Source organism: Pogona vitticeps, chromosome 14, assembly GCF_051106095.1.
Source record: "Pogona vitticeps strain Pit_001003342236 chromosome 14, PviZW2.1, whole genome shotgun sequence".
NCBI classification, from domain to species: domain Eukaryota; kingdom Metazoa; phylum Chordata; class Lepidosauria; order Squamata; family Agamidae; genus Pogona; species Pogona vitticeps.
The window spans coordinates 18,558,642-18,584,649 of record NC_135796.1 but is presented as its reverse complement, the minus strand read 5'-3'; the positions used below and the strand labels follow the sequence as shown (position 1 = coordinate 18,584,649).

Here is a 26,008-nt window from a genome sequence, read left to right as displayed (position 1 = left end):
TGTGGCTTTTGTTTTGTTTGGCACCCTTCCCACGATCAGCAGTTTGGGCTGAAAGGGAGAAAGCCGAACAGAAACCCCGCACCCCCACTCCCTAACTTTCTGATTCTGGATACACACGAACGTCCGCTTGTGGGTGTCGAACTGCAATCCACAAGAGGAAAGAAAGAGAGGAGGAGAAAAATCCAAAGGCAACCATGTTTATTTTGCTAATTCAGAATCAAGTCTGTTGATTTCCACTCTTGTGATAAATCTCTCAGTGAATGGCCATCAGGGTGTGAAACCGGACAACAGTTGTCTGGCAGAGTCCATGGGGTGGGGGTAATAATGGTGGGTGGTATCAGTAACATCTTCTCTGCCCCCCCCCACCAAAAAGGATGCCGAAAAGCAGAATATAAAGACAAATGTTGGCTTGCATAGTAGCCGCGTCTCCTCAAAGGGGACTGGGCAAAAAAACAAAACAAAACACCTTTCTTGTCTTGGCAGTCGAGAAAAACAGAAAGGTTCCAGCTGTCAGTGAATTCTGGGTGTTCCCCCAGTATATATTCAAGGACACACAACCCAAGCAGCATCAGTGAGGATTGGGTTGAATCTCACGTGCATCATTTCCCTGCGATCTATTTCCCCACCCGCCCGTAATCGGCAGAGTTCTGTGTGCTGCAGCGACCCAGAGAAATCAGTTGGGAGGCCAAACCATAAAGAGACCCGCTTGGTCTACGGAGCCCTTTATCCAAGAGACTCTTTTTATGTCAACTGCAGCCGCCAGGACTTCAATCCGCCGCCGGTCCTCTCTTTGCTGTTGTTTTCAATTCCATTTTAGTGACGGCTGCCCGGTGGACTTCGTCGGGGCCATCAGCCAAGCGGAGGGCTCGTGCCCAGGCAAAAGCTTGAGCCAGCGGCTGGTCGTTGCTGAGCCCAGCGGCTCCAAAGGCCTGCAAGAAAAGTGGGGGGAAAAAAGAAAGATCCCAGCAAATCTTTAAAACTGCAGTTCTGCGGTTCTGGTAGCTTTTCAGCGGAGTAAATTAGGTCCCCCGTGGGGCAGGGGTAAGCCACAATGTGGGAGAAGACAGCAAGAGAGGTCAGGCAAGCCGGACGGGGGTCGGAAGGAAGAGCCCACCAACGCAACGACTCACTTGGATCGCCCGGTCGATGACACGCTGAGCCACCCTCGGAGCCACCACTTTGATCATGGCAATCTCACAAGCTGCCTCCTGCAAGAGCGCCAACGCAAACCAAAATGATAAGCTGGTCGGCCCTTGCTGAAGGCTTTGCCACGTATGTAAGAGGAGACCCCACCCACCCCTCAATCAATGATCTAACTTGAATTTAGAATCTTAAATTGGGAAATAACCTGAAAGATCATCATGGGGTGCATACTCTGTGGTTAAAAAAAACCCAACAACAACAAGACCAGATCAATTGCTTTCCTTTCCACAGGATACGACCACCCCTCCCACATTTTTTGAGCGTCGTACCTTATTCCCGACGGTGTCCATGAGGTGGGCGGCCTTTAGGACAAGGAGCCGGGCCTGCTCGATCTCCATGCGGGACTCGGCAATGTCAGCCCTGATGGTGCCCTGTTCAGCCAGGGGCTTCCCGAAGGCCACACGAGAGGCTACCTGTGAGCGAGCACAGGTAGGGCCTCCAGTTTTTTTAAAGGGCGTTTTTCTGGTCAGTATCCTATGGCCAGCGCCAGCTACGATCCAGGGAGGTCCCAGCTTGGATCGCCCCCCCCCCCCGAGGTTTGCTCACCCGCTCTTTCATGAGAGCCAGCGCTCTCTCCGCGGAACCGATCAGCCTCATGCAGTGGTGGATCCTTCCCGGGCCCAGCCTGCCTTGGGCTATTTCAAAGCCTCGGCCGGGGCCCAGCAAGAGGTTCTCCTTAGGGACGCGGACGTTTTCAAAGGTGATCTCCCCGTGGCCGGCTGGAAAGGGAGGGACACGCCAAATCAGAAACAGAGGAAGCAGCCTTCTAATGAGACCGCCTGTTTTTCCTAGCAAGCACTTTTCTCTATGCACTGTGGCCAAAAACAAAAGGATCTCTCCATCACCTGCTTCCTCATCCTTTTAACCAGGGAACCAAATGACAGAAGTGTCTTCAGACAAGGCAGGCGTTTCTACTCGAGATACCGTCCTTCGTATTCTGGTACGAAAGGAAGTCCTAGCTGCCTTTTTGGTCCCCAGGCTGATCCTCCTACTGCTCTCCCAACACCTGCCGTGATCAAGAACCTCCTCTTGAACAATCTGGGTGGATTCTAAGTCGGTCTGAGATGGATTCTCCTCCGCCTCTCTCCCTGGTTGAATCTCACTAGAACAGGCGTGACGCATGACTTGATCTTTGAAGAAGAGGGTCCTTTTCTCCCGGCGCCGTCCGAGGAGACGGTCTCCCCAGTGAGGGGATCCTTGGTCTGTAAGGCAGGCGTCCGACCTGCGCAGAGGCCTGCCCTTCCACCCTGCCCCAACCCCCAGCGCTACAGCCCTGCCTCACCTGGAGCGTCCTCCAAGCCGTAGACACTGAGGGGCCTGGTGACGGTGATTCCCGGGGTGTCCATGGCAACCAGGACCATCGACTGCTGCTGGTGCCTGGGAGCGGTGGGGTCCGTCTTGCCCATAAAGATGCAGAGCTTGCAGCGGGGGTCCAGGGAGCCTGCCAGGAAGAAAGGGCTGAGGGCCGGGGGTCGCTTGGGGGACGTCGGAGTGCGCCCCTGCTCTGGGTCCCTAAGCCCTGCCCTCTCCATTCTTCACCTGCCCTGTTAGGAGGCGGCACTGCAGTGATTCAGCCGCAGCGGGCGGGCAGGCGGAAAGATGCCCAGTCAGGCACACGAGAGCCACACACCTCCTGTACTGTTGCAGTTCTGAACTTAAGATAGTTATGTGGCGTCAAGTCAGGAGGGACTTACAGAGATCCTAACGGGGCTTTCGAGTGAGAGATTTAAGGAGTGGGTTCTTCCAGTTCCACCCCACCCGCCAGTGAGTGCCCAAGGCTGAACAGGCATTAGAATCTGTATTTCATCTTACAACCCAAAGTCCTGTCGCCTTGTCTTAAAAATTAGACGCTTGTTGACTTAGGTTTTTGGGGTGCAGCTGCCAGTATTCGCCAGGCAGCAAGGAATCCTAAGGAGGAAGAGTCCGTCAGCTTCAGAAAGCCTGGGCCATTCTCTTTGTAGGATGATTGCTCCTTCTCTGGTTCTCCCTTCCTGGGAGAACAGGAGCCATTCTCAGAGGAAGCCTCTAGGCAGTGCCCCCTGGTGTCTCCCCCTCCCAGAGAACCTGCAAGCGCCACACAAAGGACACACACAGCCTGTTCTTTGAGAAGCCCCTCGCATTCTTCATCTCGAGTACGATGAAGCGGCAGCTGGAAGAGGAAGCCCTGCAACCCACGCCAGCGCTGTTTGGGGACAGACCTGAAATCCACCACTTCCGCCCGTTCAGGATGTAGGCGTCTTTCTCCTCGACAACGGAAGCCTCGATGTTGGTGGCATCAGAGGAAGCAACCTGAGGGGGGGGGAAACCAAGCAAAACATCACCTGTCCTCATTAAAAAGAAGAACACAACAGTTCCAGAAGACCCTGACCCGGTTGGAACGGCTCCCCCAGGGATCCGACTGCGCCTCCAGGCTCCTGTCCCACCCACAAGGAGAGCCACGGTCCTCCAGCGGGGCCACCGACCTGCGGCTCGGTCATGGCGAAGCACGAGCGGATCTTGCCTTCCAGCAGGGGCTGCAGCCAGCACTCCTTCTGCGCGTCCGTGCCGTAACGCACCAGCACCTCCATGTTGCCGGTGTCTGGGGCCGAACAGTTGAACACCTAGAGGAGCCCAAGCAACACGTTGGCCACCTCGGGAGCAGCAGAAAGGACAGAAGCTGGATCTCAGAGAGGGGCCCCTGCTTCACAGGTAGAAGGTTCCCGGTGCAAGCCTCGGCATCTCCTGATGGAGCGAGGAAGGACCTATGGCCCGTCTTTTGATCCACCTCACCCCACAGGACGGTCTACCCTGCCAGCTCACTGTCCAGGGTCTCTGGCAGAGAATGAGCCTTCCCAGCAACCGCAGCCTTAAGAACGTTCCTACGAGAAACGCTGCACCTTGGGCAGGGGACCCTCTGCCTGCAACGAGCATCATCTCCCCCCCCCCCGAAGCCCAGCAGCCCCTTCCTAAGACATGGACCCGCCCATTCTCTTGGCACTGAGATTAGAGTGACGCTGAGGGGGGGGGGGAAGCCCCTGGGAAGGTCAGGGGTCTTGGGCCCACTTCCATCAGAGGGCAGAGCTGGCACAGCCTCCAGGGTGGAGAGATGACCCACGCTGGGCCGGTAGAGTGAGCGGGAAGGACAGGCTCTCGGGGCAACGGGGAGACCGAGAGAAAAAGCTGGAGTGGGAGAAGAAAGGGAGAGGAAATGGAGCGGCGGGCACCGGCAGAGGCAAGCCGGAGGTCTCCTCTGGTCTCACAGCTGCGGGACAAAGGGGAAAGGGAGGCCTCCCTCCCAGTCTGTGGGGCAACCCCCTCCTAGGATGGAAACAGCACTCGAGCCCTGTGTTTGGGGCCCTTCAGCAGCTACCTCGGGCGCATAAACCGACGTCCCCATCAGCTCGCACAGGTGGGCGTACTCCACGTTGGTCAGGCCTGCTCCGTACTTCACCTCGGGATCACTCTCCAGAGGCAGGAAAAGGTTCCAGAGACCCTCAGACTTGGCCTTCTCCTAAAAGATGAGAAGAAGAATGAGGGGCACCTCGAGTTTTCGCTTGCTTATTCTTCGGAGAAGTCCTTAACGAAAACTACTAAAACATTTGACGCTGCTGCCGCATCGCCATCAGCAGCAGCTGTGAAGCCAGGCCGGGGCTGTGCCTCCCGGAGCGGGCATCCACACCTCAGACGTACAGCAGTTCGGTAACGCTTTCGTTCCCCTGGCTCCATCCTGGGAAGTATAGTCCGGGTGAGACCTGTTGAAGGTTCTGCTGATGCTCAAGGTCGTTCTGTTCTGCCCTAAAGCCCAGAATTCTAAGCCCCTCAAACGACAAATCCCAGGATTTCAGAGGACAAAACCACAAGCGCCGATGCACACCGAGAGAGGCGGACTTGCCTTGAGGGTTTCTGTGAGTGGGTGGGGCGTCCATCTCTCCGAGGAGGCCTGGTGGTCTCGCAGAAGCTGCTCGGAGGGGTAGATGTGGGCCTCCAGGAACTTTTTGAGCTTGCGATACAAATCCTGGACATGACTTGGAAGCCCGTCGGGAGAGAGAACCAAGTGGGACTGGGACGTGGGTGCCTGCGTGGAATAGTCCCTCCTTGGCTGCCATCGCCTCGAGTCGGCCCATGTGCTGAACGGCCGGCTGGGAGGCAGGGAGACGGGGGAGTCTTTGAAGACCCGGAAGCCCTCTTTCGTGGCAAAGTCCCAGGCGAGGTTCGCCATGAACTCGGCCTGTTTCCCGCCGCTTCTGGCTGTGTCCGAGCTGGCCTGACCTTTTGGAAGAGAAGAAAGGAGGTTTAGGCCCCTGCGGCTCCTGGGTCGCCCCCCTCCACCCGCAGCCCTCTGCCCAGCGGGGAGAACGTGGCACCAGAGCCCACGTCCTCAGCTGCCGGGAGGCCCGAAATCTCTGCCGTACGTCCTTCCCCATTTGACGACGGTTAGGACTGGAGATTTTGTTTCCAGGGATTCTTCTCTCAGGAGGTGGAGGTGGAGACGTCCTTTCATCACGTTTCCCCTCCAAAGCCTGGCTGCTGGCAGAGCCCCCCCCCCCCGCCAACAGAGCACCTAGGCTAGGATCCTGTGGCACCCTCTTTGCTGATTCAGGGCCTGATCTGGATGGTGTTATACGGGGTGGCCCTCCCAGCGCTTTTAAAAAGCCTTTTTATCTGCCCAGGGATTCCATCACATTGTGTGAGCTGCAATTTAGGCTGTTCCTTTGCTCCATCCTATTTCAAATGTGGTGGGGTTTTTTATTTTTTTATCCTGCTGCTTTTTATTATGCTTTCTGTTTTAAAATAGTGGCTTAAAAAAAGTATCAACTGTTTGGCCCACAGACGATTTAAAATGACACCTTCACTGCTCCTAGACTGCTGTAGAAGATGCTTTTAAGTATAGATTCGGGAACAGCCACGCTCTCCCCCGCCTGCACGGCTACCTCCCACGTGTGGCCAATCTGGGCTCCGCTGGTCTTGCCGTCTCACCTGTGAGTGAGCGCTTGTACACTCCCTGCAGGATGGCAGCTATTCTGAAGAAGGAGAAGGCCATGTAGAAGTTCCAGTCCTCCACCGGCTGCATGCCCATGCGCTCACAATACATCTGGACATAGGCCTCGGCTGTGGGGATGCCCAGCTGGTGAAGATCGAGGTCCCTCAACCCTACAAGAGGAAAAAGTCACTATCATCATCTCACAAAGCATGGCTCAAAGCCCCAGCTAAAATCCAACCTTCCCAACTAGATGTCTCCCGCTTGCTTCTGTGCAGGAAAGAACCCCAGTGCCTAGGACCTGCTCCGTCTCTTGCTCTTCAGGCCACTCAAAGTCCTCGCAGACGCTCTGGATTTCCTGCTCCGATGAAAACGGCTCCCATTTCCCAGGAAACACCCACAAGTTTGTGTTGCTTGGACATGGGTGTTTCCCTGCCCCCATGCTCAAGGAATATGCACGTTAACCTTTTAAGATGCTGAAGTGAGAGGGCAAATAGTAGACCAGGCAGCTGTACGCCACGTCAGAAAGAGGGTTGCCCAGGGTGGAAAGCTCCCAGTCCAAGACGGAGACCACCTCTGGCTTCTCCGGGTGGAAGATGAGGTTATCCAACCTGCCAGAGGAAAAAAAGGCAAGAGGCTGGAGAGAAATCCTGGGGGACGACCGTTTGCAAGGGGACCCAACCGACGTGGCTTATTTAAAAACAGTATTTTCCTCATTGCTGCACGTTCTGCTAGGATGTCAGCCGTTTAAAATATACGTATATCATTCACAACAGATTTGAAACAGCTTAATATCGTTAATGGCCTCTGTACTACTGATTCTGTCCTCCCGCTGCCGAGGACACGTATCCAAAAGTAAACATACTTAAAATCACAGATAAAAGAATATCAGCTGAAATGTAATAAAAGCAGTACGAGCAAGCAGCTAAAGACCAAGGAAGCCCCTGCGCATTCTCCAAAAGGTCTGAGAAACAGATGTTTTAACGAACACCTGGAAGACAACCAGCGCAAGAGCAGCCCCTCTGTTTCTCTCCGCTTTAAAGGAACTCTGGGACAATTTGTAAAAGGGAGCATTTTTGGTTCCATCGGTACCTGAAATCTCCGTGCACAACGGACAGACGTTCGCGGGCTGGCAAATGGGACGGGAGCCACTCCAGGAGCCTCTCCATGGCCGGGATGGTGTGCGTCTCGGTGGCCCGGTATTGTTTGCCCCAGGTCTGGACCTGCCGCTCAATGTAGTGACCTACGACGTTGATTTAATTCATTCATTCCACAGCCCTCTACTTTTCAGCCCAAAAGCCTCCCAGAAGGCTCCACTGGGATCGTCTGAGAAAGGAACTGTCATCAACCCTGGGAGGGACCACCGTCAAGACCAGCTCATCCGCTGTTCTCCTGGGACACGTTTTGTGTCTGAGGGAAGTCAGGGAGCTGCCTGTACGAGTTCTGAGTTCCCTTCAACCAACAGGGAAAACCATGGAAAATAATCCAGAAAGAGATGACAATCTGGAGAGTTAGTTAGGCTTCATTTTATGGGGACTACATATCCTATCAGGCTTAGCCAGCCTAGCCCAAAGGTGGGGCATGATGGCAGCAGAAGTCCCAACACCATCTGGACAGCCGCACCCGCTGTTGACATACCATGTTTCCCGTAGTCTTCCAGGCCAGCCGCCTTCACGTCTACGCTGTGGATCTTACAGAGGACCTCGTTCATGGCCCTATAAATCTCACCCCGCTGGCTCGGCTCCAGCTTTGGAAGCGCGGGCTCCTTGAAGATCCGGCCGTTGCAGTGCTCCATGATGTAGAAAGGGGTGCCGATGATGCTGAGGCCATATGAAAGACAGGAACGAGGCCTTTACCTTACAGACCTCCAGAGGGAAAACAAACGGGCTCGGCTATTCAGGCTGCTTTTAAAAACCCAAACGTACACAAATCAAATCACCTTGAATCTTCACATAAGGCCAAGACCTTGGGCACTGGAACGCCAGCCTCAGCAAGGGCCTTCATAACCCTAGAGCAGAAGAGAGTTCATGAGTTCATGTTGTGAGGATCTGATGCGAGCTTTTCCGTGTTTTAAACTGTTGAACGCACCAAAGTATGCAGACTATATGAAGATATTACAAGGGGCCAAAAAAAAAAGGGGGGGGGGGAAGGTTCACAGGCTGTGGCATAAAGAGAATTCGCCAACAGAGTTATAAACGACTGAACAGAGATATTCCAGCAAGGAAATGAAAATAATCTCCAGAATGGATATTTTCCGTTCAGCCACCTTGTGTTTAGCGAATGACTAAGCATGCTTTCCAGTAGCACAGAATATTTGCAGACTTACAAAGGAATTCTGTGAAATGCAAAACTTCCATATTCTAACCATTTTGTCACATTAACCGTGAACCGTCAGCCTTTTCCGCTGTTCTTCCTCCTGGCACTCCTAGGAGTCAGGCCAGGCAAAATGTAAAGCTGAAACATCGCCTGCTTAGAGCCTCACACGAATTCGAATACAGCATCACCCTCATTCCACCTCATGCGGATGTGAGGCCTTCGAAGCCAGCTTTCCCCCCGCTCAACCGATTTTTGTAATTTCAGGCCTGCGGAAGACACATGGCGAACTCAAAAGCTCGCACATATCTTTTTTTAAAAAACGTATTTGGTTGCTCTAATAAATCAATATAAATTTGGAGAGTTTTTCATATAGAGCAATGCAGCGGCTCCCTCGGCTTTCTCTGTCTCCGGGTACCAATAGGCTCAAGTGAAGCTGACCAGAGCTGTTCGTTGAACTTGTCACCTGTACTCTCTCTCCACAGCATGAGCTGAGGGCAAAAGTTTGCCGGGCGGTTTCTTCCTCAAAACCAGCTGAAAATCTCCCAGACTGAGGTAGTATGTTGGATTGGACTGCCCGTGGCTAAACTGTCGCAGCATCAGAGGCCCTGGAAGAGAGGACAAACGGTCAGTGGGTGAGAGCAGACGTACCCAAAGGATTCAGGAGGTGTCCCTCTTTCCATCCCCGTACCTTTTGCCTGAACTCCTAAAACATTCCTAAGGTATTTCTCGAGGGGCTCTTTGGGGATCTCCATTGTCGGCCGCACAGGACACGTGTAAGGGGCAAACGCCCGCAGAGGGAAACCCAGATGGCTCTCTAACTCGCGGATAGCAGAGGCCGGGTCTTCAACCTGAGATCGGGGGGGGGGGGGGCAGAGGGTTAGAGAGGCAGCAGAGAAAAGCAAGCATAGGTTTCAGCAAGCAAGGAGGGCGCTTCTGCAGAGAGGCATCATGTTTCCGAACACCCTATGCTAAAACTTGGGAGTTAATCCACGAAGCTGAGAAGCGGGAGATTCGAGAGAGAGAAAAAGAAGACTTTATAGCTAAATGGTGACATTTACGTTCACAAGATGAAAATGGTGGCCATCAAAGGCTTTAGAAGATTAGACAATCAAGTGTACCAGCAGCTGTTTGTCATGATCGCCACATCCTGTCCTCCAGGATCACACAAAGCTTATGCTGTGCCACTGATTTACAGCCCTGGAAGCCCCAGGTCATCTCACCTTCACCGTCTTCATGCCAAGCTGACCCGCAGTTTTCAGGTTCTGCCCAATGTCATCTAGGAAGATGGACTCCTTGGCAGGAACCCCCAAGCGCTCCAGGCAAATTTCGTAGATCCGAGGATCTGGTTTACACACCCGTTCCCGGCAGGACTCGACGATCTAGAAAGCAATGGCCCCCGGGGGGGGGAGGGGAGAGAGAGAGAGAAGGCAATGCAGGCAGGAAAGTGCAAGGAAGCTGATGAACTGTCCTTCCATGATGGATTTGGGAATATGAGACAGAATCAGGGCTGGCAGCGCAGGTCAGCCCGCCAGAAAACAGAGGCCAACAGACTTCTTAAAAAAGAAAAATGCAGGTTTGTTTTCATAAAACCACTTAACAAAAACTAGACTTCTTATTTTATTTATTTATTTATTTATTCGATTTTTACCCCGCCCCTCTAGACAACGTCTACTCGGGGCGGCTTCTCTTAGAAGCATTACCCAGTCTTCTATCCTGCATAGAATGTATCTTCTGAAATATTGCATAACAGGAGGCACACACACCACAAATAAGGACACTTTTAATTCTTCATCTTCCTTATTGTTTTTTTCATATATAAAGGGAGGCAAACTCTGCTGATTAAGCCGCACAAAATTCATCAGCTAAGATTCCTTGGCAATAATAACAAACCACCTGGGGTTTCTCGTTGTGCGCAGCCGACTTACCACATCAAACTGCTTTCGGTCGAGGGGCAGAAAGCTTTCGCCGCTGCGCAGATAAAAATTGTTACTCAAAACAGCGGTCTTGAGCCCTTCAGATCGGATGCACTTTATCGCTTCGGTCATAACAGGGTGCTGTTCTGACATTTGGTGGCCGGTTAATTCGGAAAAGAAGGAATCCACCGGAACAGAGGCATTTGCCTGCAAGAAAGATAGTGAGAAATTGTGGCAAGACATATGTTTAGGGAGAGAAATTGATGGAGGTTACATGGAGCACACACCTCTCGCTCCCCACATGACCCGAGGCTCCCAAAGACTTCCCCAGGGCAAAAGGGAGTCCTCGGGAGCCTCTGAACTTCAAAGGGTGGTCAGAAGCTTTCTGTGAGTTTAAATTAATTCTTTCCAGCATCAGATAGGGTTTATGCCAGCATAGCTTTGCACAGCAGGATTTTGTTCCTAGTCATGATGCTTTTTGTTCAAGTTGAGGATGACAGCCCCTTAGGCCACTGAAAACCAAGCAGAGAAACGGGCTTACGATCATGGAGCACTGCTGCCCAAACTCCTGAAGAAACTCGGCTGGTGTCAGCTCCCCTCTCATGTACCTCATCCAGGATCCGTCCTTCCCTCCCGATATTATCGCCTGCACGATGGTGCCGGTGGGGACACGATTCCGAACCTCCCAGTCTAAAATGCAGGAAGGCAGGACTTGGTGAGAAACACAGACAGGTCTTCAGGAAGCGGACGAGAAAGTCACCTTAACGCATCGAAAGTGCATCCTGTCTAGTAAAAGTACGGAAAAGTTAAATACATTAAAAGAAGGTCGGGAACTTCAGGCCCTGGAGTTAAATCTGGCTGTCATGAAGTCTCAGTCCGTCCCTTTGATCTTCCTTACATGGCTAGACTTCCTTCCTGATGATGGACCATCTGGTGGCTTCCCAGGTTTTACTCAGGTTTTCCCCTGAACTCAGAAGGTCAGAATGCTTAATTACTGGTGGTAACAATGTTGAGCTACAATATGATCAGTGCTTTTCATGTCTGGCAGTGCCCACCAGGTATGTGTGTCCCCCCCCCCCAGCACTTCTCTGAAATGGAGTTCCCAACCTCGGCCTTACACTTTAATATATATGGTAGTCCAGATAGGCGGGGTACAAATCAAATCAAATAAATAAATAAATATTATTGCGTAAACTTGAAGGAGCATTATTTTTGCACAGGCTTTGCCATCACCTGTACGGAGACCCAGAATTTCATCATTACATAGTGCCCAAGTATAGAGCGAAACCACAGACAGGTCAGAAAGAAACTAAATGGAGAATATATTCTGTTATTAACCACGGCCATTGCAAAACATTCCAAGACTCCACATCATGCGATGGAAGCTGTAAAGCCTTGGCCATTCTAAGGCAACCGATGGAAGAAGTCTCAAGGCTACCTTACCTCTGACTCACAGGGATAAAACACTCACCTGCAGCCACTCTGAATGGGGAAGGCAGGAGAACGCCACCCATATCAAAGATGACAGCTTTGTACGGACAAGAAGAAGACTTCCTCCCCAACATCGAGGTCAGAGATCTAAGCCGAAACCGCTGGAGGATTCGTGGCTTCCCGGCATGGTGGTCGAGGAGGGCTTGGAAAAACCTCCCGGCCCACATTTTCTAAAACTGTTCAAAGGAAAGGAGGGTGAAAACGCATTAGAGGTCTATTCAAAGCGGAGCCGCTTGGCAGCCTTACTGAAGAAGCTGGACTCTCCGTTTTCAAAGGCTTGTGACTTCTGCATGTCATCAACTAGGGTGGCCTACGGCAACAAGCTCTTTTTGTTTATTTTTTTTAAAAGGGTTATTGCTTTTAACTTTCTGCTGTCACAAAAGGTGCCCAGCCGAGCCCTGCTGGATCAGATTGGGGGGGACAGACACCTCTTGCCCTGGTACCTTATATTATGTCCCACAGCGAGCAGTTAAATGCCTCCAGATCGTCCAGAGTATAAATGTGGCTGCCTTCCTCTTGTTTTCTTATCCCCGGCGTCTGATATTCAGCACCACCAGGCTTTGACCAGGGAGGACTTTGAACCCTGGCCGAATCCACCTCAATTTACCCTCCCGGCATTCTCTTTATGGAGCCACTCGACCAAATCTTTCTCGTTTGCTGGACTCCAGCCTGCAGGTGAAGGGTCCCTGCGCCAGGGGTGGGGAGCCTTCAGCCCTGGGGGTGAAATCGTGGCCGCCTCGCTTTTCTAGAACACCGCTCTAGAGCCGAGACCCGACTTCTCCACCAACACCAACACCCCTTCTAAAATGTTCTAAAGGCCTCTCCTAAGGCAGGGCTCCCGGCAGTGAACGCTTTAGACTAAGATGTGCTGCTCATTTTGGCTTCCAGAACGCACGGCCCACCCCAGAAGCTAACCCGGCCCTGGAAGCTGAAAAGAGGCCCACCCTCGGCGCTGGGCCACCCGATTCCGCCCAGGTGGGGCGCAGAATTATAGGCCGGGGGGTCGTCGGGTCGAGCCAGCTGCCCCGCACAGGGCACCCCAAAGGGCCATGCCAACACGGTGAACCCCGCAAAACGAGAGAGAAATGGGGGTCACCCTCCATCCATGCCTTGTGGGGCTGCACAGAGGAGATTTCTGCCTTTGGGGGTTTCGCTGTTTGTCTTTTTAGGGGACAAGCTGCCCTGAACTCTGGGCGTTTCTGCTTCGGTTCTCAGTAAAAAAAGTACTGTATAGCTTGGGGGGAAAGTTGTTTTCGGGGACAAGAAGTTACTTTTTATGGGGGGAAAGAGAGGTGGCCGGGGGATCTGAGCCACCAAGGGAGGGAGGGAGGGCGCAGCTCCCCTCCAGCCTTAAGAGGATGCCTGAGCCTTTAGGGGGGCATTTTGGGGCAAGAGGCTCAGAGCTCTAAGCCAGCCTTCCCCAACGTGGGTGGCTGTGGAGAGGGAGGGGGGGCAGACTACAACTCCCATCGTCCCCCGCCTGCGGAAGTGGCACGGGAACCCGTGGAAGGAAGCCGCCACACACCGTCCCCTTCTTCCTCGGGGACAAAAAAAGCCAGCCGCAGCTTCTCCTGCTCGCGGTCCCCAGAATACCAAAAAAGTTTCTCTTTCTTCCCCCCCCCCCTCCGCGGCCGCCGCCTCCCAAGCATCCAATTGACCTTTGACCCCCGCGCGAAGCCGCGCCGTCGGCCCTCTGCCCGTCCTTCCTGCCCCTTCCTTTCGCCGCGGATCTCGCGAGAACTCAACACGGGGCGAAGAGGCTAGAACGGCGGTTCTACTGCCTTCACCCCTCCGCGCCTGCGCGTCGCTCCTCCTCTTCCGTCGTCACGCGCCGTACGTAAGGCGAGGTCAAAGGGCGCGGAGGCGGAAGTGGCTCACAATACCGAGGCGACGGCGTCCTGGTGGGGGTGGCAGCCTCAGCCTCAGCCGCGCTCTCGGCCGGGACTCCTTCCTCCTCCTCCTCCTCCTCCTCTTTCCTCGCCGTCCCAGCTCGGGCCCCGCCGGCCCGGCAGCCCTCCTCGGGCGGGCCCTATGAGTGTGTCCCTGGTGGTCCTTCGTCTGGAGCTGGCGGAGACGTCGCCCCTGCCCGGCGGTTTCCCTTACAGCGCGGCCGGTGAGGGAGAGAAGGGGATGATGGGCTTAGGAGTGGCAACCCCACCGCTTTTTCTCTCAGCCCTGCGGGTCTTCCTCCTCCTCCTCCTCTTCTCTCAACTCCCTTGGGTCCAGACTCTCCCCACCCCTGTGGGGACTACACCTCCCATAAGCCCCAGCTGGCTGGAGCTTTATGGGACTTGTAGTACAGATCCCCCCCCCGAGGAACCTCCCTAGGGGTTGTAAACCCAAGAAAACCACGGGGCGGGGGGGGGGAAGCATTTGTTTGCCGTACTTTTCCACCCTCCCACACGCACCCCTTCTTTATCTGGGGGTTCCCACCCACCACCCACAAGGGGCCTTCGGGTCGGCCGCCATCTCCCAGTTGCCCCCCCTCAGTCCGCTGGGCGCCGTGGAAGAAGCCTCAAGTGCGCACGGGGGGGGGCAGGTCAGAGAAGACACCGAGTCTGGGACTCCTGCTTAATTTGGGCAAAAAGGGTGGTTTGTTTTAAAGGATGGGTTGGATAAATGGAGGGGGCTTTTCACCACCCCCTGGCCTGGCCTTCTGATGAATTGCTCTAACCTCCTTCCGTGGCCTATCAGGTTGTGACCCGGGGGGGGGTCGGTGGGATTGGGTATAATTAACGGAACCCCACCCTAATCCCCCCCCCCCCCAGTTTGGGGAAAGCTCCTGCCGGTGGTGGTGGTGCTGTCAACTTCTCACCTGAAAGGCTGCCTACCGTCATGGCCACCGCCACCCCCCGGCCCGTTTGTACTTGAACCACCCGGGTTTGTTTGTTTTCAATCTCTCTTCTGTCCTTTGAGCTTACAAGGAAAATGGATCCTTAACTTTTAAAAATAGAAGTCTTTAGGGGCCTCTTGGAAGACAAGAGGTGGAAAGATAAAACGAGCAAGAGTAGGTGGTGGTTCTGATTCCCTATATTTAGGGTTTATGACATACTGGATCTAGATGTAATAAATCTTTCAAAATTTCATATCCCTTGCAGTTTGGCTTCAGGCCATGGGAAGAGAATCGATGTTATTCAAGCAGGATGGAAGACTCGCAGGAGCTACTGTTGGCCTTTCTGCTGTCCTTGTTCTCAAAGTCGTTTAGGAGTTTCCTTAGCCGTGTTTCACTACATCCTGCTAGGTCTCTTTTTGTTGTTGTTGTTGTTGTTGTCCTATTTTCCCCACACTCCCCACCCCTCAGGTACGGCTCATCTCAGTAGCTGTTGCTGAATAGTCTTGAGGGGCTGCGGCTGTTTTGGAACCAGTGGGCGTTGCATTGTAGTTACACTCACGGGAGAACCCTCAATGCCATGTGTGTGTTAGATCTGTGTAAATAAAGACAGGCAGGTCTTCACATTTTGGCCAGTGTTTCTGGAAATGGAAAGCGTTCTGGTGGACCTACTAGTAGTTCTTCCTATGGAAATTGGTCCAGGTTATGTTGATGTGTAGCAAGCAAACATAAAACAGAGGAACAGCACGTTGATTCCAGAGTTTTAAACACTGTGTAGGTCATGGTATGTTGTGAATGTATAGATTTATATTGTTTGAACAGTATGGTGAAGGCAGCTGACCAACAAAATTAAGGTGTTTTTTTTTCAACCATGAGATTTTAAATGGGATTCGAGCCTTCTCACTGAATTGCCCAGAAGCCGAGGTATCTGTCACTGTCTGGTGGAGAGGTGTGTTTGTGTAACAAGGTGCATCCCAGCAATTGGTTGCCTGTTGTTTTTTTTTAAGTGGTTCTGAAAATCTGCTAAACTGGGTCATCGGTATGTTGTAGCTCAAGTGATGAAGATCGGGAGTGATAGGTAGGAAGGGAGGCGTGAAGGAAGCTCCGTGAATTAATAGCCTCAACGCAGCCTTTAAAGGATCTCATCCGTCAGGTTTTGCCAGTTTATGGGGCTCCTTCTGTTTTCCTCTGGGTTGCGGGGAGCAATGGTAAAAGGATGTGAATCACTGTTTTTGCCTAGCCACTGAAATGTCTGATGAGGAAATCCAGGAGAAATCGCTTGCGGCAGCCACTGCCTCTTTGGAAGGCAAGGCGCCTGTGGAGAGAGCAGCCATCATTCATCAGCACATCGGCCGCAGGGAGATGACAGACATGATCATCGAGACGATAAAGCCTGATGCAGGTATTTCTCCGTGTTTTATAATATTCTGTGTTTCTCAACAGGTCGTGCAAAAATTTACCGGGGTGATGATCTGGGCTGGTGGATTCTGGAACCAAAGGTGTGCATTTGAGGATGTAAGCTGCTCTGCACCTCCAGCATCCTTTGGACCAGCTTTAACTCAGTCTGATCAACTGTGACTTGGTGGCCAAATGAGAATGGCATTGAAACACACACACACCTCTGCCCTGCCCAGCTGGGTCCCAGGGACTGTGATGGAAATATTCTGGAGAGTATGCATTGGGGTTAAGAAGTATCATGTTCGTTTCCAGTGGACCTGTAGTGATTACCCCCCCCCATCACATCTGAAAACAGTGTTTTAGAAGTGAGATTGAATTTGGGGGAAGGTTGGGGGGAGGCAAGTAGGGTATTTGTATTTCTAAATTCCTCACCTCTTGGTGTTGTTTGTTTCTGGGTGGGAAAAAAAGATGAGATGAAAGCAGCGATGGAAGAAGAAGGCAAAGCCTCTGAAGCTTCCTCCCCGGAGGAGCGAAGTAAACACGACGGCCAAAGCGAGGGCGTGACGGCAGCGCCCGATTCCCCTTCGAAGCAACTTCCGGACCAGATCTCCTTTTTCAGCGGGAATCCTTCTGTTGAAATTGTTCACGGCATCATGCACCTCTACAAGACAAAGTGAGGAGGGGAGTCTTCTCCTAGGGCTCGGGGAAGCTGGGTGGAAGGACAAAAGTTGGCAGGTAAATCCTGCTCTCATAAGAGAGAATTGTGGCCACGGCTCCGGCACAGGCAGGATTGCCCCCCCCCCAGCTGAAAGCTGCAGTCTGGAGCAAGAAGGAGCCAGTGGGAGACAGTGGTAGAGATTCAACAGAGCTGGTGCCCTCCGTCTGAGGGTGTAGTACAGTACTAAGCTGGATGGAGGATGTTTAAGAACCACTGCTTTATAGTAATGGGCTTCAGTCTTTTGCTTCTGGAAATTTCCCCTGTGAATTTACCTGCTTAGGATGCCTTACCTTATCTGTTAAAGAAGATTCTCAGAACTTCTTGGGTGGCTGTTTGAGTTCATGCAGGGGTGGACACCGGCCAGAATTATTGAGAGCTTTTTGTTGTTGTTGTTGCCTTATGTGAATGGGGAGGGTGTTCTGGTTTGGTTGCCTTTTCCCCAACCTCATAACCTTCCAGATACATTTTATTCCCACTCTCGTAGTCACACTCGGCCGGTTGAATGTGGTGGGGTTTGTTACCCAGTCCTGGGGGAAAAATCAGTAGTTCCATTTTGGGGGGAAAGCAACAGAAGTACTGAGTTTAGCAGTACGGCCTCATTCCTGAAGATCCCTCTAGACAGACAACAATTGTGCTCCTCCTGGAAGCCTTTAACAGAGCTCCCTTTTTACCTGAGATCTGATGCTATTGGGTTTTTTGCACTTCTGAAGCCTCAGTGAGCTTCCTGGCCAGCTTGGTTTCTTGTCTTGTGCAGCAAGATGACCTCCTTGAAGGAGGACGTGCGCCGCAGCGCCATGCTGTGCGTCCTCACCGTTCCCGCCACCATGACGAGCCACGACCTCATGAAGTTTGTCGCTTCCTTTTACGAAGTCATCGAACACATGAAGATCATCCGGGACTCCACCCCGAACCAGTACATGGCCCTGATCAAGTTTAGCACTCAGGTAGAGCCAAAGAGATCAGGCGCCGTTCCGGCTGAATGGGAGGTAGTTCTCCAAAGGGTGTAAGGCCTCAGGCCCTTTTTTTAAAGGGGAAAAGCGGGGTAAAAGTATCTTAAATAAATAAATAAATTTGTGCCCTCTGGACGGAATGGCCCTTGGGCATTTCAGAAGGGTGCTGTATCCAATAATGGGTTATGTTTATAGCCCATATTTTATTAGCCCAAACCAAGGTGCTGAGGGGTGTTGAAGGCAAAATTCGTCCTGATTCGAAGGGGGGGGGGGCTGTGTGAATGCCTGGGAAATTCTGACTCAGTTTGGCCTCTCGTACTTCAACTGTCCCTCCTTCTAAACCTGTTCCTCTCCTTCCTTCGACCGGCCCGTAGGCAGATGCGGACAGCTTCTACATGACTTGCAACGGCCGGCAGTTCAACTCCATCGAAGAAGATGTTTGCCAACTGGTCTACGTGGAGAGGGCGGAGGTCTTCAAGTCGGAAGACGTAAGTTTCCCCCCTTCGGTTCCCTTACCTTTCTCCCGGGAAGGCAGCCTTGTCGAAAGTCTTCAAAGTCCATAAGCCCTGTCGACTGTTTTTCAATCTAAAGCGAAAAAGAAAAAGACCTGCCGTCTTTAAGTCCAAGAACATCCTCTTACTAGAAATTCTTCCTCTTTTTCTGAACTCCTTGGAGTGATTTAATGGGGCCGCCCCTTCGATGACATGGAAACTGTTTTTCGTGGTTTGTAACAAGCATTAGAAATGATCGTTGCGATGCAATGCCGTTTTGGTGCTTCTGATGTTTTCTTCTTTGTGGGTTTCTTTTTCTTTTTGCACAATTGAACATCCATCCTTCACTGCTTTAGCATACACATTTCAGTTTGTGTTCTCTGGAACCTGGCGGGAAGTTCCATAACAGAGGGCAGGTGTTGAAGTTGGCCAATGCCATGCATTTTTAAGGGGCTTATTGGTCTGTTTGCCATGACAGAAGAGCCCGGCTATCCTTTTGGAATCTTCTCTCTTTTTTTTTATCAGCTATTTGCCTGTTGACGGGGGGGGTGGGGGTGGAACGGGATGATATTTTGCAGATGGAAAGCTGCCCTGAGTAGCCATTAAATGATGCCATGAATAACCAGGCATGTCCTTTTCTTTTTCTACAGGGAGCCAGCCTTCCTGTCATGGATCTGACCGAGCTTCCGAAGTGCACGGTCTGCTTGGAACGGATGGACGAGTCCGTTAACGGGATCCTTACCACACTGTGCAATCACAGTTTCCACAGCCAGTGTCTGCAGCGGTGGGAGGACACTACGTAAGAGGCTGACTTTTTTTCTCTCTCTCTGTTTGTGTGTGTTTCTGTGGCTTAAGGTTGGAAAGCACGCCATGGCAAAATCAGACGGGAGTGAGACAGCAGGAGGGTTTTCCTTCCAGTATCTTTATAGCTGGTCTTTCTCTGGAATCTGTAAGATGCTAACATTTTGATACAGTCCCACCAGCAGAGACCAGCTCAGAACACAGAAGTAAAATATTGCAAGTAACTTATGCACCTGTGGCTAGTTATGTTTGTGTGTAACAGGAGGGTAACAAATCAGAAAAGGGCCGTGTGACCTCCAAAACAATACAAATGTAGGAGCAGGTGATGCTCCTAAAAAAAATCCACTTTAAAAAAAATCAACTACAGACAGTGAGCTTTCGATAATCATTCCTTTTCTTCAGGCTGTGTGCCAAACTCTTGTGGGTAGTCCAGAAAAGGACATACTTTTGTTAAAGTCCCAAAATCTTAAATGTCACATTTCGAAAAGAGTGCCGTGAACAGATCAGAGTTGGTTCATTAGGTAAACAAGCAGGCGTTTTCTAATTATTTCTTGAAAGTGGCTTTTAAAAACCTGTTGAAAAGCTTTTTTGAGAAGCAGGGACTTTATGCCATTCTCTTAGAAGAGCCTTCCAATGAAAAAGTAGTGGAAAATGGGGGCGGATAAGTAGTGAGAGCTGTGTAACTAGTTACTTTCTCAACATAGCACCAAGTTACAAGGACAAGAGGAATCACCGGGGGGGGGGGAACATCAGGAGCGAGATGGTTAGTTTAATGTGTTGTTTATTTGTGGCTTCTCTGTAAAGTGCCCCAGAAGAGGACAGGCTGAAAACTTTTAAAAACCGAGCCGCCCCCACAGCCACAGACCGAAGTTATAACAGCGTCCTCCGCCTCTCCTTCCAGGTGTCCGGTGTGCAGGTACTGCCAAACGCCAGAACCCGTGGAAGAAAATAAGTGCTTTGAGTGTGGAGTCCAGGAGGTGAGAGGGGTCTGGGACGGTGGAGAGGATGTCTTTGTGTCCTGGGTAGAAAACCTCAGCCCTGTTGGGTTGGACCTAAATTTCTTGTAAAATGGTCCAGGGTTTGAACGCGTGAGTTCTTCCCCCCCCCCAATGTTGTTGGTTCTATTAATACCCACCCATCCACCCCCTGGTTGCACAGAACCTGTGGATCTGTCTGATCTGCGGACACATCGGATGCGGGCGCTACGTGAGCCGGCACGCGTACAAGCACTTTGAGGAGACCCAGCACACCTACGCCATGCAGCTGACCAACCACCGAGTTTGGGACTATGCTGGAGGTATTCCCTCTTCCTTATGCTGGTGGGGGTTGGCATGGGCAAAGCCTTCTGGGCGGTGGGTGGTGTCGGAGGTTTATCCTTCATCGTCCCTTCTGGCTGGCTTCAGAGCTGCTTTCAAGGGACCCTCTGGATCATCCAGTCCAGCCTTGTGTCAAAGAGGCATAGTGGGGGGGGGGGAATCGAAGTCCCAACCTCTGGCTCCATAGCCAGAGGCCTTAAGCCACTGAGCTCTCTAAGAATTAACTCTAAATCCAGCAAGGGGAATGTTTACCAGATAGCCACCAGGTTGTTGCCTTTTATCTCTAGATAATTACGTGCACCGGCTGGTGGCCAGCAAAACGGATGGGAAGCTGGTTCAGTACGAGTGCGAGGGGGACGTGTGTCAAGAGGAGAAGATTGATGCCTTGCAACTAGAGGTGGGTCTGCGCTGCTTTGCCTAGGCTCCTCTAGAACAGGCGGCCCCAGCCTGGGTTCCCTGGATGTTCTTGGACTGCAACTCCCAGAAGGCCTTCGCCGTTAGCGATCAGTGGATAGAGTGACGGACTGGGACTCTGGAGAGCAGAGTTTGAATCCTCACTTTGCCATGGAAACTGACTGGGAAAGCACAGCAGGTCAAATCACTCCTCCAACATCTCCCTTGCCTTGAAAACCCTCTGAGGGTCGCTCTAAGACAGTTCCAACTTGACGGCCCAGCACACACATACATATATATTACGTCTGAGCAGCCTTGGGGCTACGGTGGCCCTTGTTGATCAAGGATGATGAGCTTTGTGGTCTGATCCATAGGGAGGGCTCTGGCCCAGAGAAGGCCTCTGGAGTGCCTTTAGTCCCAAGATGTTCCATCTTAAAAGTTGAGTGGGTGATTTGAATTCATCCTCTGGAGTCGATGGAGAAGCAGTGAGGTGTCTTCTGTCGTTATCAGCCTTTGGTGCTCCAGTTCCCCAAATCCCCGCCTGTGGGACCGCACTGACGGGGGGCTTCTGGGTACTGCGGTCCAAACACTACTCCGTGTTCCTCCGAATTGTTCTGGAGAAGCCGACCGAGCGTTGGCATTTTTTCTTCCTTGCCACGCTGTCTCCGTGTTTCTCCTTTTGCTCACGGCAGCGATCTCTGGCACTCCCCTTGAGAGGGGTGCATCGCATCCCGCTGTGGAGCGCTGAAGAAATTGGCCAAGCATGGAAAACAAAACATGGCGTGCAGGAGATGGCACCGGCCGTGGAAGCGATAGACCTTTCCGTCTTCATCTCTTGCTGAGATGTGGGGTTTCTAGGACATCGTTCTCCTCCAGCCCCACACAAAGGAAGGAGCTCTCCCTGCAGAAAACACGTTTTGCTTCTGGCGGAGTGGACAGTCTGACCTCCTTGTTCCTTGTGTTCCCCTTCCGCAGTACTCCTACTTGCTCACGAGTCAGCTGGAGTCGCAGCGCATCTACTGGGAGAACAAGATCGTCCGAATAGAAAAGGATACGGCCGAAGAGGTGAGTTCATTGCAGAGGTTAGCGAGGAATTTAATGCCCGGATGCAGCATGGATCTGGGAGTTTTGCCTTTGGAATGAGGAGGGCCGCCATCTCGGGCATTCTGGGAAACAAGTCTAGCGGGGTCTTCTCCCGCTGGTCATTCTCTGTGTGTCCTCCTCGCTTTGAAATATATCCCCAGGAAGTCACTAAGGTTTTTTTTTCAAATCTGTCCAGAATCCTGGACTATGTAACTGAGGACAGCCGTGCGCACTTTGGCCTGCTTGCATTGAGTGTTTTTCTTTAATGTGTGTGTGTTTTTTAATAGATTAACAACATGAAGACTAAGTTCAAAGAGACCATTGAGAAGTGCGACTCCCTCGAACAGCGGCTGAACGATCTAGTCAAGGAAAAACAAGCCATTGAAAGGAAGTACGTGACTGGGTGGTGTTGGTTTCTGGGAAAAGAGAAGGTTCTAAAAACAGACAGACAGACAATGAGAGAGAGTGTGTGTGTGCATGTATTGATTTAAGGCACTTGGTTTCCTCACCTCTAGTTTTCCCTGGTGGATCCCAGGGCTGCCTTAATGCTGTAGCAGCTTCTTGTAAGGCCCGTTCTTTTGCAGACTCCCTTTCCATCAGCTGACCTGATAAATATCTGCTCCTTCCGAAGTGTGTCTGGCAGCGTGGGCTCGTGGGCCATTGCGTGGGTTCCTGAATGCTTGGAAAGGGGATCGGTTTGTCAGATTCTACCAAGGAATCTCTGAATGTCTTCACGTTGCTCCTGCCTTAAACAAATCTCCCTATGGGAGATTTAATAGACTTGTCTTTTATGCACCACTAGCAAGACGTTTATTCGTAGTCTCAGAAGAGTTTGTACCCTCCCTTGTATTAATCCAGTTCTTTTCTTTGGATAATCCTATGAACCTTTTACTAAAAAGTAGAAGAAGAATCTTCTTTTCTAAAATTTAGCAAGGAAGCCAGTTTAAAGTTCAGATATGGCTGGGGCGGGAGGATCAGCCCATTTCTCTCTCTCTCTCTCGCCTCTCCAGGTGCACGCAGCTCAACGCCAAGGTTTCGAGGCTCAGCTCCGAGCTCAAAGAGGAGCAGGAGATGAACAAGTGCCTGAGGGCCAATCAGCTCTTGCTGCAGACCAAGCTGAAGGAGGAAGAGAAGCTGCTGAAGGAGACCTGCGAGCAGAAGGACCTGCACATCACAGAGGTCGAGGAGCAGCTCCGAGACGTCATGTTCTACTTGGAGACCCAGCAGAAGATCAGCCACCTCCCGGAAGAGGCCCGGCAGGAGATCCAGGACGGACAGATCAATATCGCCATGGCCTCGGCCAGCTCGTCATCGGCAGGGGGGCCGGGGAAGCCTTCTTCCCGGAAGGGCCGAGGCAAACGAGGCAAGTGAAGAGGGAGGTTGGGAGCGGTTGACCTGACCGAAACCTGGCACACACCCCCTTCCCGTGGGAGTTGCCTGCCGGATGAAAAAGAGGCACCAGAGTCTAGTGAGGGATCGCTTATCCGTTTCCTGGATCCTTTCCTGTCCCGTTGCACTGGCCCACGGCAAACAGCCGCCGCGAAGCACTCCTTCCCTGTGCGAGCGTGGTCCCCTCCTCCTTAGGTAGCACGTCGTGAATCCTTTTGGGCTGCCCGGCCCTTTCTTCACCCCTGCTCCTCCCTTCCTCCTGACGCTGCTGCCTACCTGAGAACCACCGTGTTGTCGTGTACTGAGACGTTGGCTCGAATTCTTTCTGAGAAGTACAGACTGTCGGAAATGATGGCGCAGCCTCGGGTTTTGATTTCGGGTGGAACGGGATGGGAGGCTGACGCCTTGGCAACACCTTCTGAAAGCTGGGTGTGAGGTCTTCGTTCGGGGGGGGGGGCTTTTCTCCTCTCAGGATCCTTGGCCGACGTGAAGGCCAGGGAGGGGGGGCAGTAAGGTTGCTAGCGGAGGGGGGGGAACCACAGCGAGGAAGCTGCTCTGTCCCAGATCCTTGGCACTGAACTTTTTCAGTGCGGAGAGAGAGCGTGTCTGCTGATACAAGAGCCATCTTGATCTCTTTGCTCCTTCTCTGGCGCTGGAGCGAAAACAGGGTCCCATGACTGCACCTGCTCCCTCATTCCAAACCCTTCTCGGCACCCGGTTGCTTTTCTGCCTTGATCCGTGACACTGCATCGTACCAGGTTACGCATGTACCCCACCCTTAGGAGAGCTGCTTTGGGAAAGAGGGGCTGGTTTAATGTGTTGCGCACCCCGGTGTCCTTCACTCTTCTCGCCTCCTCCACGGTGTGGCGGCTCTGCTTTGTTCGCCCTCTGCTGCCTCCCAACCGGCAGATTCCCGAACACACCGCGCCAGTTTGCGAATGAGCGCATGGAAATGTAGAGCGAGCGGTGGAATTTAACCCTTTTTTTCCATCCAGTTTCCTTGCAGGAGCATTTCATGAAAAAGAATGGCAGGAGGAGAGTGGGGTGGGCTTGACAGTTGGTAGGTGTCTTTTCAAATTAGCTTTTAACAGGCAGCAGAATTTCAGGTGGCTCTGAAGAATTTTAAGAACCCTGAAAGTTAAAGAAAAAAACGCTTGAGGGAGATGCCATGCCAGAGCAGCTGACGAGGGCTTAGAAGATTCTCTGGTTCCTTCCAATAACCATCACTTAAGTGGGTACCCTATTTTTTTTCTATTTGCTCTTTGAACACCCATGTGCTGTCACCTTCTTGCCAGCTAAGGGTGCTCTGAATGGCTGGGTCCCTAAACGGTGGGCTCATATCCTGCCTGAACAAACACCGTTCTCTCTCTTCTGCAAAAAGACCCACCTTTCTTTGAATAAAGCTCTACCTCCCCCCTTCCCCAAATGGCAGAGTTGCTTAGCTGCGGGAGGAATGCTTGGGATTCTTGTTCACAGTGTTGCAGCTTGGGGGGCGAGCGGTTCACTCTTGCCAGTGGGTGCATCTCTCTTATAACGTGGAGTTGTGTTCCCTCCTCCGTTTCCTCCCAGTTCCCCCTGATGTCGGGGTTAGGAGACAAGGGCCGAAAGTGGTGTGCTAGCTGGAGGGAGGGTGGGTGGAAATATTCATCTGGAGAAGAAAGAGGTTTAATTGGGAAAAAAAGGAGAGGTTTAGCGTTCAGAAACCAGGGTTAGAAAAATGGAATACGGAAAGCACCGATAATAATCGTTTCCAAAGTATATTTTTTATCAAAGAATTGACCTGTCGGTAGGCTTCATGCAAGCCAAGATTCTCGGCGTCACGTTTGTCCCAGTTTTAGGGGCTGGTCTCATGGCTCAAGATTGTGGTTTATTTCTACAGAAGGCTTGTGTTTACTCTGGAATGTTTCATGCATTGCTTTTTAAAAAGTTTGTAGTCCAAAACTGCTTAGAGGCTGAGAGAGGAGACCCTTGTAGTTCTAACTGACAGATGTTGCTTGTCAGCTGAGCGTGGCCACTACTAGGTCGGCCAACCCTTGGCTGAGCATTTGGAAGTGGACTTACTTATTTGAAAAGCTCGTCTGGCGTTTGGCTGGCACGAGAGAGGCCTCAAGGTGTGTATCCTTTCTGAAAAAAAATGTGAACTCTGCTGTCACACCTGCAACGACACTTCTATTAAACTGCCTAAAGATTGCACAAGATGCTTTTTGTGTGGTTCTTTAGCCGCAACAACACGCTCGCCATGTGGCCGATGAAATTGGCCAGTCGGTTAACGGGGCTTGATGAAGGAGTTCCAGAAACCAGAGTTAAAAGTCCCAGGGATGGATGGAGGACCGTGTGGCTTTCCAGAGGCTGTTCGGATGCCCGGGCGTTCCCATCACTGGGTAGGGCTTGGGGCCACCAGCAGAGCATCCTTCATCTCTGCTGACCCACACACTGTCCTGCTTGTAGGGTTTGGCCAGGGCTCTGGAGAGGGGTCTCTCCTGCTGAGATTCTCGGGGGGGGAGACAGAAGACAACAGCCCCCGCTGGTCTTCCTCCAGTGGCTAATGCCTCGGTTCACATGTCAGGGCAAACCATGCTTGTTTTTATGAGCGAATCCTGGGCTTTTCCCTTCCTCTCCTAGGGGCGTTTAGGCAATGAGAGTTCAGCAGCTCACTGTTTTCATGGAGAGGAATATCGTGAAATCGGGAGCCACCTTTGGCCATGTCAGAGGCTGAACCAAGAATTCAAGGTGTTCTTGGGAGGAAGAAAACTCTGGTT

The 26,008-nt window shown here is 52.0% G+C and overlaps 2 protein-coding genes across 5 annotated transcripts in view; one reads left to right on the top strand and one right to left on the bottom strand.

Moving 5' to 3' along the window:
• Positions 1–25,445, top strand: part of BRAP (BRCA1 associated protein) — a 28,272-nt gene extending 2,827 nt beyond the window's left edge. The window contains exons 1-12 of one of the 2 annotated variants that reach the window (XM_020802671.3): positions 13,764–13,993; positions 15,951–16,112; positions 16,577–16,781; positions 17,581–17,770; positions 18,151–18,264; positions 18,918–19,066; positions 19,970–20,045; positions 20,227–20,365; positions 20,672–20,781; positions 21,753–21,842; positions 22,148–22,251; positions 22,871–25,445. In XM_020802671.3, the coding sequence (XP_020658330.2) occupies positions 13,912–13,993; positions 15,951–16,112; positions 16,577–16,781; positions 17,581–17,770; positions 18,151–18,264; positions 18,918–19,066; positions 19,970–20,045; positions 20,227–20,365; positions 20,672–20,781; positions 21,753–21,842; positions 22,148–22,251; positions 22,871–23,231 (1,782 nt within the window). In that variant the 5' untranslated portion in view covers positions 13,764–13,911 and the 3' untranslated portion in view covers positions 23,232–25,445. Of the gene's footprint in view, positions 1–13,763; positions 13,994–15,950; positions 16,113–16,576; positions 16,782–17,580; positions 17,771–18,150; positions 18,265–18,917; positions 19,067–19,969; positions 20,046–20,226; positions 20,366–20,671; positions 20,782–21,752; positions 21,843–22,147; positions 22,252–22,870 lie in introns of those variants that run through there. The other variant, XM_078381816.1, reaches the window with a different exon arrangement.
• ACAD10 (acyl-CoA dehydrogenase family member 10) lies at positions 182–13,695 on the bottom strand. 3 transcript variants are annotated; one of them, XM_072983618.2, is made up of 21 exons: positions 13,539–13,695; positions 11,861–12,056; positions 10,931–11,079; positions 10,402–10,596; positions 9,697–9,855; positions 9,165–9,324; positions 8,940–9,081; positions 8,100–8,168; positions 7,799–7,980; positions 7,253–7,403; positions 6,626–6,771; positions 6,160–6,333; positions 5,075–5,451; positions 4,553–4,693; positions 3,666–3,803; positions 3,402–3,492; positions 2,486–2,644; positions 1,750–1,922; positions 1,473–1,616; positions 1,131–1,208; positions 182–929 (listed from the first exon to the last, which is right to left on the bottom strand). In XM_072983618.2, the coding sequence occupies exons 2-21, from the start codon at positions 12,045–12,047 to the stop codon at positions 768–770; spliced, it is 3,177 nt and encodes a 1,058-aa protein (XP_072839719.2). In that variant the 5' UTR covers positions 12,048–12,056; positions 13,539–13,695; the 3' UTR covers positions 182–767. The 3 variants fall into 3 exon arrangements, with proteins under 3 accessions (XP_072839719.2, XP_072839720.2, XP_020658326.3); XM_072983619.2 differs by lacking the exon at positions 13,539–13,695 and adding an exon at positions 13,406–13,523; XM_020802667.3 differs by lacking the exon at positions 13,539–13,695 and adding an exon at positions 12,324–13,131.
• Positions 25,446–26,008: the final 563 nt, after the last annotated feature.